The 15,571-nt window shown below is 33.5% G+C and overlaps 3 protein-coding genes across 3 annotated transcripts; 2 read left to right on the plus strand and 1 right to left on the minus strand.

Moving 5' to 3' along the window:
* Window positions 1-8,398: 8,398 nt before the first annotated feature.
* On the minus strand, window positions 8,399-11,041 carry LOC141615308 (F-box/LRR-repeat protein At3g59210-like). The gene is made up of 5 exons (XM_074433716.1): window positions 10,954-11,041; window positions 9,555-10,479; window positions 9,297-9,428; window positions 8,879-9,208; window positions 8,399-8,688 (listed from the first exon to the last, which is right to left on the minus strand). The coding sequence occupies exons 2-4, from the start codon at window positions 10,473-10,475 to the stop codon at window positions 9,128-9,130; spliced, it is 1,134 nt and encodes a 377-aa protein (XP_074289817.1). The 5' UTR covers window positions 10,476-10,479; window positions 10,954-11,041; the 3' UTR covers window positions 8,399-8,688; window positions 8,879-9,127.
* Window positions 11,042-11,728: 687 nt separating this feature from the next.
* On the plus strand, window positions 11,729-12,751 carry LOC141614668 (uncharacterized). The gene has a single exon (XM_074433412.1). The coding sequence runs from the start codon at window positions 11,729-11,731 to the stop codon at window positions 12,749-12,751; it is 1,023 nt and encodes a 340-aa protein (XP_074289513.1).
* Window positions 12,752-13,774: 1,023 nt separating this feature from the next.
* LOC141614669 (uncharacterized) lies at window positions 13,775-15,135 on the plus strand. The gene is made up of 2 exons (XM_074433413.1): window positions 13,775-13,937; window positions 14,192-15,135. Exons 1-2 carry the CDS (start codon window positions 13,775-13,777, stop codon window positions 15,133-15,135), a joined length of 1,107 nt encoding a protein of 368 aa, XP_074289514.1.
* Window positions 15,136-15,571: the final 436 nt, after the last annotated feature.

Consider the following 15,571-nt stretch of genomic DNA (forward strand, 5'->3'; position numbering starts at 1 on the left):
TCAAAATTTGGCCGAGGGAAACAAAAATGCTTACTAATTTACCATTATACGCCCGGTGGTACCGAAATTCAGTGTCACCGGGTGACGCCATCTCATTATTCTTCATAACAATAACGTTATTCTATGGACACCAAAATTGTTTCGACAAAGTACTTAATAACCAATTAACATTACCGAGATACATTTTACAATCAAATACGTACATAATTGAAAATCTTATTAATAATTACCAGGCCATCTGTCAACATGGGAAGAGATTGAGATTCCAAACTAACGTGCACATTATATCTCCATATCATGATGAATTATGATAATTAGTTGTTAATTGACGATGGAGATCTCGTTCATGGAGTGGCTATAAATAGAGGACACCCTACATCAGTTTTAAGCATTACATACATACATACGTACGTACATATATACATACATTTAGCATAATGGGAAAGCTCTTTTATGGAATCCTGGCAACTTTCCTTGTTCTTCACGTCTTCATGGCTACTGCCGCCGAATTATCCGAAGGTATCTACAGTGCTTAATTATTACTTTCTATTTTGGGTTTCTTATCCTATGCCTAGTGGGCATAGGTTAGAAAAACCGTAATTATATTAAGCTACTTTTACACATTCAAGATTAATTAATAAAGTCTATGTTGTTCCTCCTGATTTGCCGACATAAACCTTACTAGATAATGACTTATTATTCTTTCCTTCTCAATCGTTTATTTATCCACAAAAAATATAACGTAATATATATAACAAATACATGTGAATACAGAGGAACAAATGATTGAGACGAGACGGGGAGAATAATAATCCCGCCTCTCTTTTAATTATCCCTATGTTAATTGTTAACCAGTTTACTAATCTTAATTACCCTGGTTTGATTAATAAGCTGAGCTGAAGGACTGCGTTACAAAAAGGACCAATGAAAGCAGTTTACCCGAGTCTTCCAGGAATAGAATCAAACAACTCAACAGTTGGTCCCAAGACAATCAGAATAATTGCATACCATTTATGACCGACCCCGTTGACGACGAAATCAGCGACACTTGCGTCAAGGTCATAAATGGGTTAAATGGTCATGACGACGACAGCATATTGGAATTTTATAAAATTAGAAACGCTTGTGTTTTTGATCATCTCTGAATCAATCCGTTACCAAATTAGTCATTTTACTCGCTCTGTTTTAATTATTTATTTATTTTTGATTAAAATAAATAATTAATTGAAAGAGAAACAATGACTAAATATTTTAACTTGATTTTGTTGTATCTATCTAGTGGTACTAAATTTATTTTATCATTTTCATATAAAGGCTGTATTTAAGAACTAAATTACTTCCCAAAATAGAATTAAATTAGGAATTTATGACACAATTACGCGTAAATTGATGTCATTAATGCTTGATTTAAGCTTTTCTTTCCTTTTTTGGTAAGGGTTGTATTTATCATTTTCCATAAAAATATTATATGTGATTATTGATAATAATGAATATTACTACCACTCGTTTATGCGTTATTATTGGCATGCTTACTATGTAAAAGTCTTGACGTCTCTCAAGTCGACTTTAATGTGTTTTTTCTTTCTTAATCGCTTTGTATTCCATTTAAGGATTGTGACAAATGTATGTTAAATATATTTGTCATGCGTGTTGAGTTTAATAATACTCCTATATATTTATATACTAGTTTGAATGTCTATGCGTTGCAATGGGGTAATTAAATTATTTATAATGCAAAAAAAAACGTTATTAGGGTTTAATGTTTATATTCTATGTCTAATGATTTGTTTACATATTATTAAAATATCTTTTTAAAAAAAATAAAAGATTAATATATACGTGAGTTAACTCTTATTTATAATCATATAATCACCACATCTTATACTAATCTTTCGATGTGGGACAATTTTACTATTTATAAGTAATATATTCACCAAACTTGGATTATTTTTCTGATGTGGGACAATTCTACTATTTATATATAGTATATATTCATCAAACCTGCATTGTTTTTCAATGTGGGACAAATAACATGCTCAGAATTACACCATCTTTTTTGCACTTTTTTCGACATCCAACCAGATCCCGAATACCGAATTCGGACAATTGCTACTCATTATATCTAATAGTTATATTTAAATTTAATAATATGATCAAGTACTCTCCATTAATATTTGTATGTTGTTTTTCTTCAAAAAAAAAATTTATCATAATTGACATACGGAAATTTCCCGTGGTACCCCTTAATTTTATCAGATTTTCCATGTTACCCCTACTTTTAAGAATCTGCCTACGGTACCCTTGAGGTTCCATTTTTTTTGCACATGGTACCCCCTAATGTAAAGGCTGTTAAATGGACGTTAAGTTTGATGGAGTGACAATAAAATAATAATTAAAAAATAATACCCCCTTTATTGTTTTATTGGTACGGATATCTCTCTCTTTTAAATGAAAATTTAATTAACTATATCAGTATAATATTGGAAATTTCTCATGGTAACCTTGAACTTTGATAGATTACACATGGTACCCCTACTTTTAAGTTTCTAGAAATGGTACCCCTGTGTTCTCCTTTTTCTTTCCCAGAATATCATTTGACAACTTCCGTCATAACGCCATTACTCCTATGACTTGTGACGCCTTTTTCTTTTGTTATCTATTACACAAACACTTCATCATCTAATTTATAAATCCATATTTTATTTAATAAACTAACATTTAATACCTAAATAACAAAACACAAATAGCATGACATGCTCAATTACTCATCTAGTTACTCATAGGAGTAACGGCGTTATGAAAAAAAAGTAAATACAAGGGTATTATATGTAGAAACTTAAAATTAAGGGTATTATGTGTAATCTACCAAAATTTTAGGGTACCATGAAAAATTTCCGTTATAATATTGACCATTTTATCGCTCTTTCTCCCACCTAAAAAAATGTTACAACTTTAAAAATTTAACATTTAATTCAAGATTATGTTTAAAGTCTCTTATATAATAAGTATACTTTGAGAGATTCAATATATTTGGGGTGATACCTAAGTTCCAAGGATAAATCCTATTTATAATCATGGGATCACCCTGCCTTATGATAATCTTCTGATGTGGGACAATTCAACTATTTATACGTAGTATATATTTATTACACCTGCATTATTTTTCAATGTGAGACGAATAACATATTAAAAAGTACACCATATTTTTTTTAACTTAATTCGATATCCAACTCGATTTAATAATAAGCAAATACTATATTATATATCTATTAATATTCATACGTTTGTTTTTTTTATCATAATTAAAATATGTGCAAATAATATGAACCTATACTCTAATGATAGAATTTTTTTTAACACAATTCTAATTATATTATTTAAACGCAGTATATTTACCACACAATCCTACCTAAACACAAACTAGAGGATTCTTTTCTTATTCTTATCATATAAGAAATAGGAGATAATACCAAAAAAAAAAAAAAAAAAAAAAAAAAAAAAGAGAAAGTGCCGAAAAAAAAAAGGAAAGCAAGAAATAAAAAAAAAATGTGCCGGAAAAAAAAGGAGAAAAAGGAGAAAAAGGAGGAAAAAGCAATATGAGTCTTGAGATGTTGAATTCTAAGATAGAATCTAATTTTACTTCTATTCTTGGAAGGATTAATGAGCAAGACAAGAAATTATGTGAGTTGTTTGATCTCATCACAAAGGAAAAGAGAGTTGATACTAGTGGACCGAGTAGTATTAGCCCGGCGCGTCTAAACACCGTGTTGTCACGATTTGACACAAAAATCGACAATGCTCTTAAGGCCGCCGTGCGAACACACTCCGAATCTACTCATATGAGGGAAGGTTTGGATAGTTTAGTTAAGTTTGGTGATGAGCTATTACAATCTGGAAAGGAGACGAGGTCTGAGATGCATACGATATATGAAGTAGTTAAAGCTATGACTTTGAGGATTGGTAATTTCGACACTCGATTGACTGCTCAAGCTGCACTCCTAGACTATTGTCACGCGTGACTCGAGAATTTGGAATTTCGGACCCGTCCTAGGTCACGACCACCGAGCCCCCACTACCCGTGATCATCTCGCCTTACCCATCCAAACATCCAACCTAGCCTTATCTTTTTAATTCCTTTGCTCACAATAAAAGTCCATTCTTATGGATATTAGCTTTTTCAATTCCGCATTTTATTCCTTGTGTGATTGCAGGTTTATAATATTATTATGCTAATTAAGAACTAGATTGCGTTTAATATAATATGTTTTTCATGATTAATTCTTGTCTCATAATATATTATTCTAATTGTTTTATGTTTGTTCTCGTCTTTTCAATGATGCCAAGAGGGGGAATTGTTTTTATGATTTGCGACCGTCTCAAGTTAATTCTCTCAAGGCGTTCTATAGTTATAACTTTGAAAAGATTATTAGCTTCTCCGCTCAACTGTTCTATAATTTGGAAAGTATTATGTTGAGGGGGAACTAGACTTAGACACAAATCATAGGAGATTTGTCATCATCAAAAAGGGGGAATTTGTTGGACCTTTAGTCCTAATTAGTTGTTTTGATAATGACAGTAATGATTTGTATGTGGACTTAATATTATAAACATATGCGTGTAATTGTGTGCTTAAGTCTTAATATAGAAAGGAACAATTACAATGACGCAAGCTTGAAGTTTGGACCAAGGAGGTACAACTTCAAAGACACTTGATCGTTGTATTCAAGCAAGATCAAGATCAGAAATCAACCACGAGACTCAAGATGTGAGACTTGTGAAGAGACGATTCGTTCTCAAGATCTACCAAGATTAGATAGTATAGGTCGTCATCCGGTAATGGTTTTACTTTGTTTGATTTAAAGGTTAGTGAAGTTATGACCTCATAGCCATAACTTCATTACTAGACAAAAATGATGCTTTAATTTTTGGAAAATATATTTTTAATGTTTTATAAGATTAAGAGAGTATTTATATAATTGGAATTATTTAATGAGAATTTAAGTTGAATAAACTATTGGTTTGTAACACGATATTTATGTCGTCATGCAACCTAGGGTTTCAACTAAATTCTATCTCGATTTGTTGTGGGCTATGGAGGTCGAATGGACCGAAAACCTAGGGGCCGAAACCCTAGAGGCCGAATTCTCAACACCCTTGCCTCCTACTTGTTCGTCAAGTCATTTAGGGTTTTGCGCCTTCCAGAATATTCTAAAACCCTAATTCTCTACAACTATAAATACCTCTCTTCATTCAACAATTAAAAGGTGACACACATCTACACTTTCAAAGAGAAAAATATTTAAACAAAAATTATTTGAGCTTTAATTCTTATTTTACAAATTGCTTATACAAAAGTTGCGCATCATATTTGTCAATCACTCAAAGAGAAATCGTTATAGGATACTAAGTACTATTGAAAATCAAAATTATTTTAATGTGCAATTAACAACATACTTTATTTTTAAGAATAAAATTTGTTAATTAAATATTTTACTACTATTGAAAATCAAAATTATTGATTAGATTTTAATCCTAAAATTCTTGTTTATTAAAAAACACGTTCAAATATATTTTTTTTTATTTATTTTGGCGAAAATGTTCCTAATCTGAGAATTGTTAATGATGTTACAATGAAAAGTTACATGACCAAATTTTTTGCTTATACTAAAATTGGTTCGCATTTTTCGTTGAATATATAAATATTATATTTAATTATTTAAGAAATATATTTATAATAGAAAACAATAGGTTTTAGTTAAAAAAATGGTAAAAAATTAGATTTGTGCTTAATTGTACATTTTTGGAAAGTTATGAGGCTAATTTGCTAAAGGTGAAACTTAAGGAGCTGATTTGCACATAGTTCATAAAATATGGGGGTAATTTGCTACATCCCCGTTGTAATATGTATTAGTAGTTTCCTACTAACGTTGTGTATATTTAATTTCCTTATTTCCGTTTATTTCCGAGTTAATAGTTGTATTAGTATAGACCCCTTGCGATGTATGCACGGTATTTATAAAGTTTCATTTATTTTTCATGTTTCTAGCTACTCATTGTATTGATTAGAGAAAAAAAATTATATCGTAAGAAGTAACTGTAAACCATAAAAATTCGTACATAAAGAGGCACAAAAATAATACGGGAAACAAGAGTTTTATTATTGAAAGATTGAAGGTTACAATTTCCGTAACTCTCTTGATTCCATTCTAAAGGCTAGGGTTTTGATAGTGCTATGAGGGTCTTATCGACTTAATCTCGTAGAGAGATGATGTGGTCGTTTTGTGACTTGTTCCATTTACCTACAATTTGGTAGTACGATGATGGGGTCATTTGATTTCATCCATCTGCTCCCCCTCTAACCCTAGAGACGGAGTTGTATTTATAGTAGAGTAGCTTGGAGGGCAAGGTAGAAAGATTTCTAAAATATCTAAGATATTATCACAATAATTATTGATAATTATCTCTAAAATACTAAAGATATTATAAAATAAATAGATACCAAAAATGTAAAATTTTGGTGTCTACAGATGCCCCCTCGAGACTGGTTGTAGAGACTTGATGTCGGTTGCAATTTTGTCTCGAACCGCCTCTACTGAATTTGGATCCCTTGAGAATCGAGATGAACAGCCGAGCGTGCCAATTTGTAAACCATAAAAATCCGTACATAAAGAGGCACAAAAATAATACGAAAAATAAGAGTTTTATTATTAAAAGATTGAAGGTTACAATTTCCGTAACTCTCCTGATTCCATTCTAAAGGCTAGGGTTTTGATAGTGCTAAGAGTGTATTATCGACTTAATCTCGTAGGGAGATGATGGGGTCATTTTGTGACTTGTTCCAATTTACCTGCAATTTGGTAGTAGGATGATGCGGTCATTTGATTTAATCCATCTGCTCCCCCTCTACCCTAGAGACAGAGTTGTATTTATAGTATAGTAGCTTGGAAGGCAAGGTAGAAAGATTTCTAAAATATCTAAGATATTATCATAATAATTATTGATAATTATCTCTAAAATACTAAATATATAATAAAATAAATAGATACCAAAAATGTAAAATTTTGGTGTCTACAGATGCCCCCTCGAGACTGGTTGTAGAGACTTGATGTCGGTTGCAACTTTGTCTCGAACCTCCTCTACTGAATTTGGATCCCTTGAGAATGGAGATGAACCGCCGAGCGTGCCAATTTGTAAACCATAAAAATTCGTACATAAAGAGGCACAAAAATAATACGAAAAACAAGAGTTTTATTATTGAAAGATTGAAGGTTACAATTTCCGTAACTCTCCTGATTCCATTCTAAAGGCTAGGGTTTTGATAGTGCTACGAGGGTCTTATCGACTTAATCTCGTAGGGAGATGATGAGGTCGTTTTGTGACTTGTTCCATTTACCTACAATTTGGTAGTAGGATGTTGCAGTCATTTGATTTAATCCATCTACTCTCCTTCTAACCCTAGAGACGGAGTTGTATTTATAGTAGAGTAGCTTGGAGGGCAAGGTAGAAAGATTTCTAAAATATCTAAGATATTATCACAATAATTATTGATAATTATCTCTAAAATACTAAAGATATTATAAAATAAATAGATACCAAAAATGTAAAATTTTGGTGTCTGCAGTAATGAAATAAGTATTTTTCTGAAAAGCTTTTTTTTTTACCGAGAAATTATTAATGTTAATTTACAAATATTTACTAATAACATATTTTTTAGCCATAGCTTTTTATCATAAAAAGTCATTGAATTTTTAATAAATATTTACTAATAACATATTTTTTAGCAGCAACTTTTTATCATAAAAAGTCAATGAATTTTTATCATAAAGTTCTTTAAAAAACGGAATTTTTTTTATCATAGAAAGATCGGAGTGCATAATGTGAAATATTGAATGTTATAAATATTTAAATACAAAAGATTATGTTCATTTATAACCTATCATATCAATAGCTATAAATACAAAACACTATTTTAGAAAATATGTTTTAGGCGGAAAAAGTTGGAGTTTCGCCTATTCATTTAGTAAATAGGGGATAGGGGATGTGGCCTATATAAATACTTGTAATTAGTGAATATCAATAATAAGACATTTATTTCTTCGATGAAGTAATAATTAAACATTACTTTCGTGAAGGCAACAAAGTTGCTGACTTCATGGCTTCTATTGGACATTCATGTCCAACTCTTTCGAGGTGGTTTGAAAACCGGTGGCTTCAACTTACCTCTCTCATTCGAAAGGATGAGATAGGTTGGTCCTACCCTAAATGATGATCAACCTAGTTTTCTTACCTTATCAAAAAAAAAAAAAAAAAAAAATAATAATAATAATAATAATAATAATAATAATAATAATAAAATCTTTCCAAGTTTTCAGTCTTCCAGCACGAATCACATCAGAACTAAAAACAATTGAATCTAGCTGAATTAATCTTTATGAATACTTGATCAACATAAGAAAGTGAATAATCATCTATTTTACTCAAATTTAAGAAGTACAGAGTAACAAGAACAGGAAATGCAGAAGCGGAAACAGATGACAATGAACTCGCCATATTTATAAGTTTATATATGTGTAAGATAAAACCAGATAATAAGCTTCACTTCGAAACTGATTGACATTCACACTTCTAAATGACCAAAACCGGTAATTTCAGCCGTTGTTATCAGGACGCTACTCATCCTCTTCAGAGCTGCAACACAGTTTCAGGTATTGTCAGTTATCATCAAATGACATGAAACCGGCCAGTTGACGCAACACTAAATAGTCGTCATGTTGACGAATTTAACCAAAAGTTGGTTATCCGTATTCTGAATAATAAGACAGCAAAAGTATGAAACAAAAGTTGAGATATGAAAAGCATTGAGGAATCAAAGCATTACCTTATCATTATCATGTCATCTGATTCCATTTTCTCTAGTTCACTGTCGCTCTCGTCACTTGCCATATTTGCATCCCCGTTTACAATAGTGATTTTACATTTAGTTGAGGTCCTAGGAATGCCCAATAATGACTTTATCACTTCATTCTCTGATTTAGAATCCATCCAACTGCGCAAATGAATTTTCAACTCTCTGAGCGCCTTAGTGTTGATCAAGAAGAACTGTATCATGGAAATACCTTCTTCAATCTCAATCGAAGCAATGACACTCAATTTCTTCCAAAGATAACGCCTTGTTCTTGGGTGAAGTATTAGGCCAGTCATACATCAACTACGAAATTCACATGTAAGCCAAGTCAAAAGAATACTCGCTCTAACTCATAAGGTTCTTTACGTTTTTAAATAACCTAATGAATTACCTTTTGTATGCTTAAATGTGTAAGATGCGGGGAGTTTTCAACGATTTGTAGTATAATTGGCCAGGGACTATATGCTACTTCCAGAACGGTTAAATTCTCAAATGTCGGCAGCTTACTGACATTATTACGACCCTGCAGATTGAAGCAAACAATGTTACAGTTCATAGGTCATGATGAAAACAATGTAATAACAGGAACATTAACATTTCCTGCAAAAAAAGAGGCACAAGAAAGAGCTAGGGAGATTAAAGCACTTACATCCAGAATAATTCCAAAAAGCACCAGAGTCTTTATGAAGCGGAACTTCTGAAGTAAATTAACCCATCTGACAGTCGAACACCACACCTCAAGCCTTGCGTCAACCAAAGATGGAAAATCATCAACCAATGATTGCTTCATACCAATTGATAGGTAGAGGGATTCGAGATTGGGTGTTTTAATTGTGACTCTCTCTTTTCTTTTACTATTGGATATCAATCTTAGTGTCTTTAGAGAAGACGATTTCACAGAGAGCTCATCAAAGCCTATGCAACGATCAATATTTAATTCCTCAAGGATAGGGCAATTATATAAGATGTTCGCAAAAGGATCCTTCACTTCTTCGAACTCTGGGTCTCTAAACGCCACTTCCTCAAGAGAAAGGATCCTCAGACATGGAAGATGGACAAGCCACGATAAATCATAGAAGCAAAGCCTTTCTAACTTTAGTACAACTAGCTCTCCCTTAGCCAGTACATGTTTTGGTGGTACTCCGAAAATTGGAGGACACTTATTACTTAGATAAAGTTCCTTTACACTTCGCCTTGCTATAACCTGAAGCCATTCAAAGGCAGTATATGGAGGAAGGCAGTCATAGGCCTCAAAGCGCACACGTTCTAGGCAAGGGGCATCATTCAGTAATAGGACCCGGTTCATGAAATTCCTAAAGCAGACCAAGTAATCTTTTTGGAAGGTACCGTCCGTGTTTGTGGATGGTAAATCAGTCAAGTCAAGAGCAGGAACATGTACCCAAGTATATCTCCATTTCTTCGACAATATACAGGTAGCTACGGCACATTTTGTAGAGAGGAACCCCAAAATATGATAGATAAGGTTGCTAGGTAATTCAGTTAAGCGGTCCAAAGTTTCTGTGTTATCGGTGTTAAGATTTGAGGATTTCGAATGCTCTGAATCTGCCATATCTCTGCATAAATGTTCCACTTAAAAACAATCAAAAACACCTCAAAGGCTCCAAGACATCAATCATTATAGCCTTGTACGATTCTCATTTCATTCTGGTCAATTGTTTACCTTTGTGGTTATTGTTATCAGATGATAACCGAACAAAATGGATGTGAAAAAATCAAATTACCGACTAGGAGCATTTTTAATATAGACAAAAGTGGAATAGGTAAACAAATGAAAAGATAAGGAACAATATCCGACGACTGTTACAGATTATAAAATAGCGAAATCCGATATGCGAACATAGATTGGAAAACGAGATTCGTAGGCAAATCCAGTAACATTACACTTATTTAAACCACTACCATAATACTTCCTCCGTTCATTTAGATATACCGTATTAAACAAACGTATGGAATCTAAATGAACGGAGGAAGTATCATTCAACTGTACAAAATATAAATGAAAAAAGTTACGGTAAGGATTGACATACCAAATGGAAGATTGAACAGTTCAAATTTGCAGTGTGATAGAAGCGTAAACTGCAATTGTGTACTTGTGTAATTGTGTGAATAAATGAGGGTGACGATTGAAACTTGTCTTTTGAGTTTCTTTTTCTTTTTTTAAACTTTTTCCGGTTTGCCGCTTAATTTCATTTTCTTAGCTTGAACTAATGGTCGGTCAATCGGATCGGGTCACTTTGGTTTGGGCTATTTTGGGTTTGCAAAGTTTGGGTAAGGTCGGATCGGGTCAGGTCAGGTCATTACCAATAGGTGGTGCTTGATTTTTGAGGCGATAGGCACTTAAGAAAGAGAGGGTCTCGTTGTAATTCTCGAATTAAATGATGGAAGCTGAGAACATATAAGTAGTTAGGGATCTATCTAACTAATTAGAGCTGTAACTAACAAAATCCTAACAAACTCTAGTTAGTTAGAACCGACCTATTGACTACTATATAAAGAGAATCACTCTCCTGTCATCAGATACTCTTGTAATACACAAAAATAAGATCAATAATATACACACAAATATTTCTACTGACAATCAATGTGTTCTATCAAGCTTACTTCATCAATCTGGTTTCATATGTTATCAATCGCTCGTTCGTTTCTGGGTTATTAATTCTCTCTTCCGCTGTATATTCATCATCTTGAATCATTCTGGTATCGATTTCTTCATTCACAATCATTGTTATCAAGTTTATTTCTTGATTAATTCATATCATTCCGTTTCAAATTCTGTGAACTTTCTTGATACACGATATCATCATGCCTGAATCAGTTAATAATTCTGATGATTCTCCATATGCTTTCTTTGATGATCCATTGTTTCTATCAACTAATGATCAACCATGCTTAAAATTGATTGACTACAAGTTCAATGGTAAAAATTTTTTGAATTGGAAAAGGGATACTTATGTTGCTTTGATTTCTAAAAACAAAGAGGGGTTCATTGATGGATCTGTTAAGAAACCTGATATTTCTGATAAAAAGTACCATCAATGGATGAGATGTGACATATTGGTTAGACAGTGGATGCGTAATTCTATGGATGATGATATTAAAGAAAATATGTCTTATGCCAATTCGTCCAAAGATTTATGGGATGAGATGATTGAGAGGTATGATGATGTTAATGCCATAGAGATATATCAGTTTCGTAAAGATTTGAATGTTATTAGTCAGGGTAATACACCATTGATTGAGTATTATGGTAACCTCAAGAGGACATGGAAGAATCTTGACACTCTTGACCTTATTCCCACCTGTACTTGTGGAGCATTGTCAGCCTATACTTGTCAACTCCTCAAAAGAATTATTGACAGGGACACTCACACCAAGTTAATACAGTTTTTAATGGGATTAAATAGTGGGTATGAGGGTGTTAAGACCAATATTTTGTCCATGGAGCCATTACCACCTCTGAACAAAGCATTGTCCTTGCTTCAAAAGATCGAGAGACAGAAACAAGTTTCTGATGCTGTCGATGTTCTTGCTGAGGCAAATGCATATGTTGCTAATGCTGAGGTCAAGCAACCAGATGTTAAAAAGGCAAAGATTGACAGTTCAGCAGTTGCTGATGCTGAAGTTGTTGTCAAGAAGTGTACTCACTGTAACAGGAAAGGGCACACAATAGATGAGTGTTATCAACTGAAGACCTGTTCTTTCTGTGGTAAAAAGGGTCATATTCAGTCTATTTGCCATTGGTATAAGCAAACAGGGGCATTAGAGGCAGAGGTGGCTATCCTAGAGAAGGATCTACTAGAGGTGGTTATACTGGTAGGAATGTGAACAATGCTGATGTTTTGCAGTATGATGATTATATACAAGATGAACCTTTAATGGAGTTTGCTCCACATTCACAAGTTAACTCTGCTTTTGATTCTGATATGGTTGATGGCATTGTTGACTCAGTTGTGCAGAAAGTAATGCAAAATATGGATGACAAGGCCAACACTAGTTCTACAGCCACTGCAAATTTTGCAGGTAAATTTGGTTGGTCCAATGTTGTAGTCAGCTATTTTGATTCTTATAATTGGATTGTTGATACTGGGGCGTTAGATCACATGACATCTCAATTATCAATTTTGAGTAATATCCAGAAATTAGAGAAGCCTCTTATTGTTGCCTTACCAGATGGTTGTATTAAATTTGTTTACCAAATGGGAAGGGTTGTTCTAACTCCTACAATTACATTGGAAAATGTTCTAGTTATTCCTGGTTTTAGACAGAATCTTCTCTCTGTAAGTAAGCTTGTAGAACAGTCTAAAATGACAGCAATATTTACTCCTACTGAATGTATCTTACATGATTTTTCAAGTAGGAACATTCTTGGGAGAGCTAGACTAATTGGAGATCTCTACGAGCTTAGACCAGCAGCAGGGAGCATGACTGGCAGGAATAAACCAGTAGCAGGAAGCTTAACTGGTAGGAATACTAGAACAAGTAGTTGTAGTTTTAGAAATCATCAAAATACTGTTAGTAGGAAAGTGTTCAATGTAAAGACTATTGATACTCAGCTAGTTCATGATAGACTGGGTCATACATCTTTTGAGAAGTTAAAGCATGTAGTGGGATTGAATAAATATGTTCTTAAACAGTTTCATTGTGAGACTTGTGCTATTGCCAAGCATCATGCTCTTCCTTATACAAGGAGTCTTTCGCATGCTCATGCTCATGCTCAATTTGATTTACTACATGCTGATTTATGGGGCCCTTATAAGACACTTGCTTTGAATGGTGCAAGTTAATTATTTTCTTACACTGGTTGATGACTGTTCCAGATCTACTTGGATTTATCTACTCCAGAATAAAATGCAAGTACCAGCTCTTATTAATCAGTTTTTGAATCAGATCAACACACAGTTTGAGAAAAAGCTCAAGGTGTTTAGAAGTGATAATGAATCTGAATTTATTCAGGCACAATGTCATGAAATGTTTAGTCACAAAGGCATAATACATCAAACAAGCATGGCAGGTAGACCACAGCAAAATGGCCGTGTTGAAAGAAAGCATAGGCATCTCATAGAGACTGTCAGATCTTTAAAGTTACATGCTCATTTACCTGCAAAATTTTGGGGAGATTGTGTTTTGGCTGCTACATACCTCATAAATAAAATGCCAACCAAAATCCTTAATTGGAAAACTCCATATGAGATTTGTTTCAAAAAAAACCCAAGTACGAAGAATTAAGGGTATTTGGATGTCTATGTTATGCAAGTATTCCATTAGGACAGCCTGATAAATTTGCAGGAAAAGCTAGGAAATGTATTATGATTGGTTACCCCTTTGGCAAGAAAGGGTACATAGTTTATGATATAGAGACACACAAATGTTTCTTTAGCAGGGATGTCAAGTTTCAGGAGGACATATTTCCATTCAAGAAAATTCCAGTGAGTAATTCAAACAAGACATCAGAAAAGATTAATTCTGATGATCCACTTACTGTGGTTAATCCTGGTGCATCTCAGCATCTTATTTTTCAAAAGCCAAATAATGTGACTTCATTTGATGCCAGTACTGATATTCCAACCTCAGTACATGATGGTACAAGGACTAAAGAACAAACTATTTCACGCGCTAGTGTTGATATACCAACACCTAACTCAATATCAACAACTCCTGCAACAACTTCTGGTTCTGCAGGATCTGATATCATCAATGCCACTGAGACTGGGGTAAGAAGATCCACCAGACCTGTTATCTCTACAAGAAAGTTTAAGGAATATCAGTGCAGCATAAAACTTCTTACCAGATCCACATCTGGTCAAGCAAAACAAGCGCTGAATGCATCCATATTAGCTGATCTCACTCAGTTTGATAAAGAATATGTTGCTTCTTTATCCAATGTTATTGCTGAGCCTGAACCTACTCATTATGCTCAAGCAGTTAAGAATCCAAAATGGATTGAAGCCATGAAAATGGAATTAGAAGCATTGGAAAGAACAGAGACAAAGAAGCTGACTGAGTTACCACTTGGTCATAAAGCAATAGAGCATAAGTGGATTTATAAAATTAAACACAAGCTGGCAGATGGTACCATAGAAAGGTACAAGGCTAGACTAGTTGCCAAAAGCTATAACCAGCTGAAAGACAAGGATTACAAAGACACATTTTCACCAGTAGCAAAATTCACTACAGTGAGATCTCTTATTGCTCTTGCATCTGCTAAATAATGGCCCTTACATCAATTAGATATCAATAATGCTTTCCTACATGGATATCTAGATGAAGATGTTTATATGACAGTTCCTCAAGGCTATACAAAGGCCAAACCTGGTCAAGTATGCAAGCTAAAGAGGTCATTATATGGCTTAAAGCAGGCCTCAAGGCAATGGAACAAGGAGCTTACAAAATATCTGCTTGGTATAGGGTTTAAGCAATCCAGACATGACTATTCTTTGTTTACAAGAAAAGATGAAAAAACTGGAGCATTTCTCATTGCCTTTGTCTATGTAGATGATGTATTACTCACAGGAAGTGATAAAGATCAGATTCAGAAGGTAAAGGATGGATTGCACACAAAATTTACCATCAAAGATTTAGGTCAAGCTAGGTATTTCCTTGGACTGGAAATAGCAAGGAATGACATAGGAATCATTATAAATCAAA

This window comes from Silene latifolia, chromosome 11 (assembly GCF_048544455.1).
Source record: "Silene latifolia isolate original U9 population chromosome 11, ASM4854445v1, whole genome shotgun sequence".
Lineage (NCBI taxonomy): Eukaryota > Viridiplantae > Streptophyta > Magnoliopsida > Caryophyllales > Caryophyllaceae > Silene > Silene latifolia.

What these genes read in the sequence shown, in the direction of transcription:
- LOC141615308 (XM_074433716.1), bottom strand. Translation starts at nt 10,475, where the DNA reads ATGGCAGATTCAGAGCATTCGAAATCCTCAAATCTTAACACCGATAAC. An exon ending in TTTTTGGAATTATTCTGGAT is followed by an intron (nt 9,429 to 9,554) that starts GTAAGTGCTTTA and finishes TTCAATCTGCAG; the next exon opens with GGTCGTAATAATGTCAGTAA. An exon ending in CACATTTAAGCATACAAAAG is followed by an intron (nt 9,209 to 9,296) that starts GTAATTCATTAG and finishes TGAATTTCGTAG; the next exon opens with TTGATGTATGACTGGCCTAA.
- LOC141614668 (XM_074433412.1), top strand. Translation starts at nt 11,729, where the DNA reads ATGCCTGAATCAGTTAATAATTCTGATGATTCTCCATATGCTTTCTTT.
- LOC141614669 (XM_074433413.1), top strand. Translation starts at nt 13,775, where the DNA reads ATGCAAGTACCAGCTCTTATTAATCAGTTTTTGAATCAGATCAACACA. An exon ending in ACATCAAACAAGCATGGCAG is followed by an intron (nt 13,938 to 14,191) that starts GTAGACCACAGC and finishes GTATTCCATTAG; the next exon opens with GACAGCCTGATAAATTTGCA.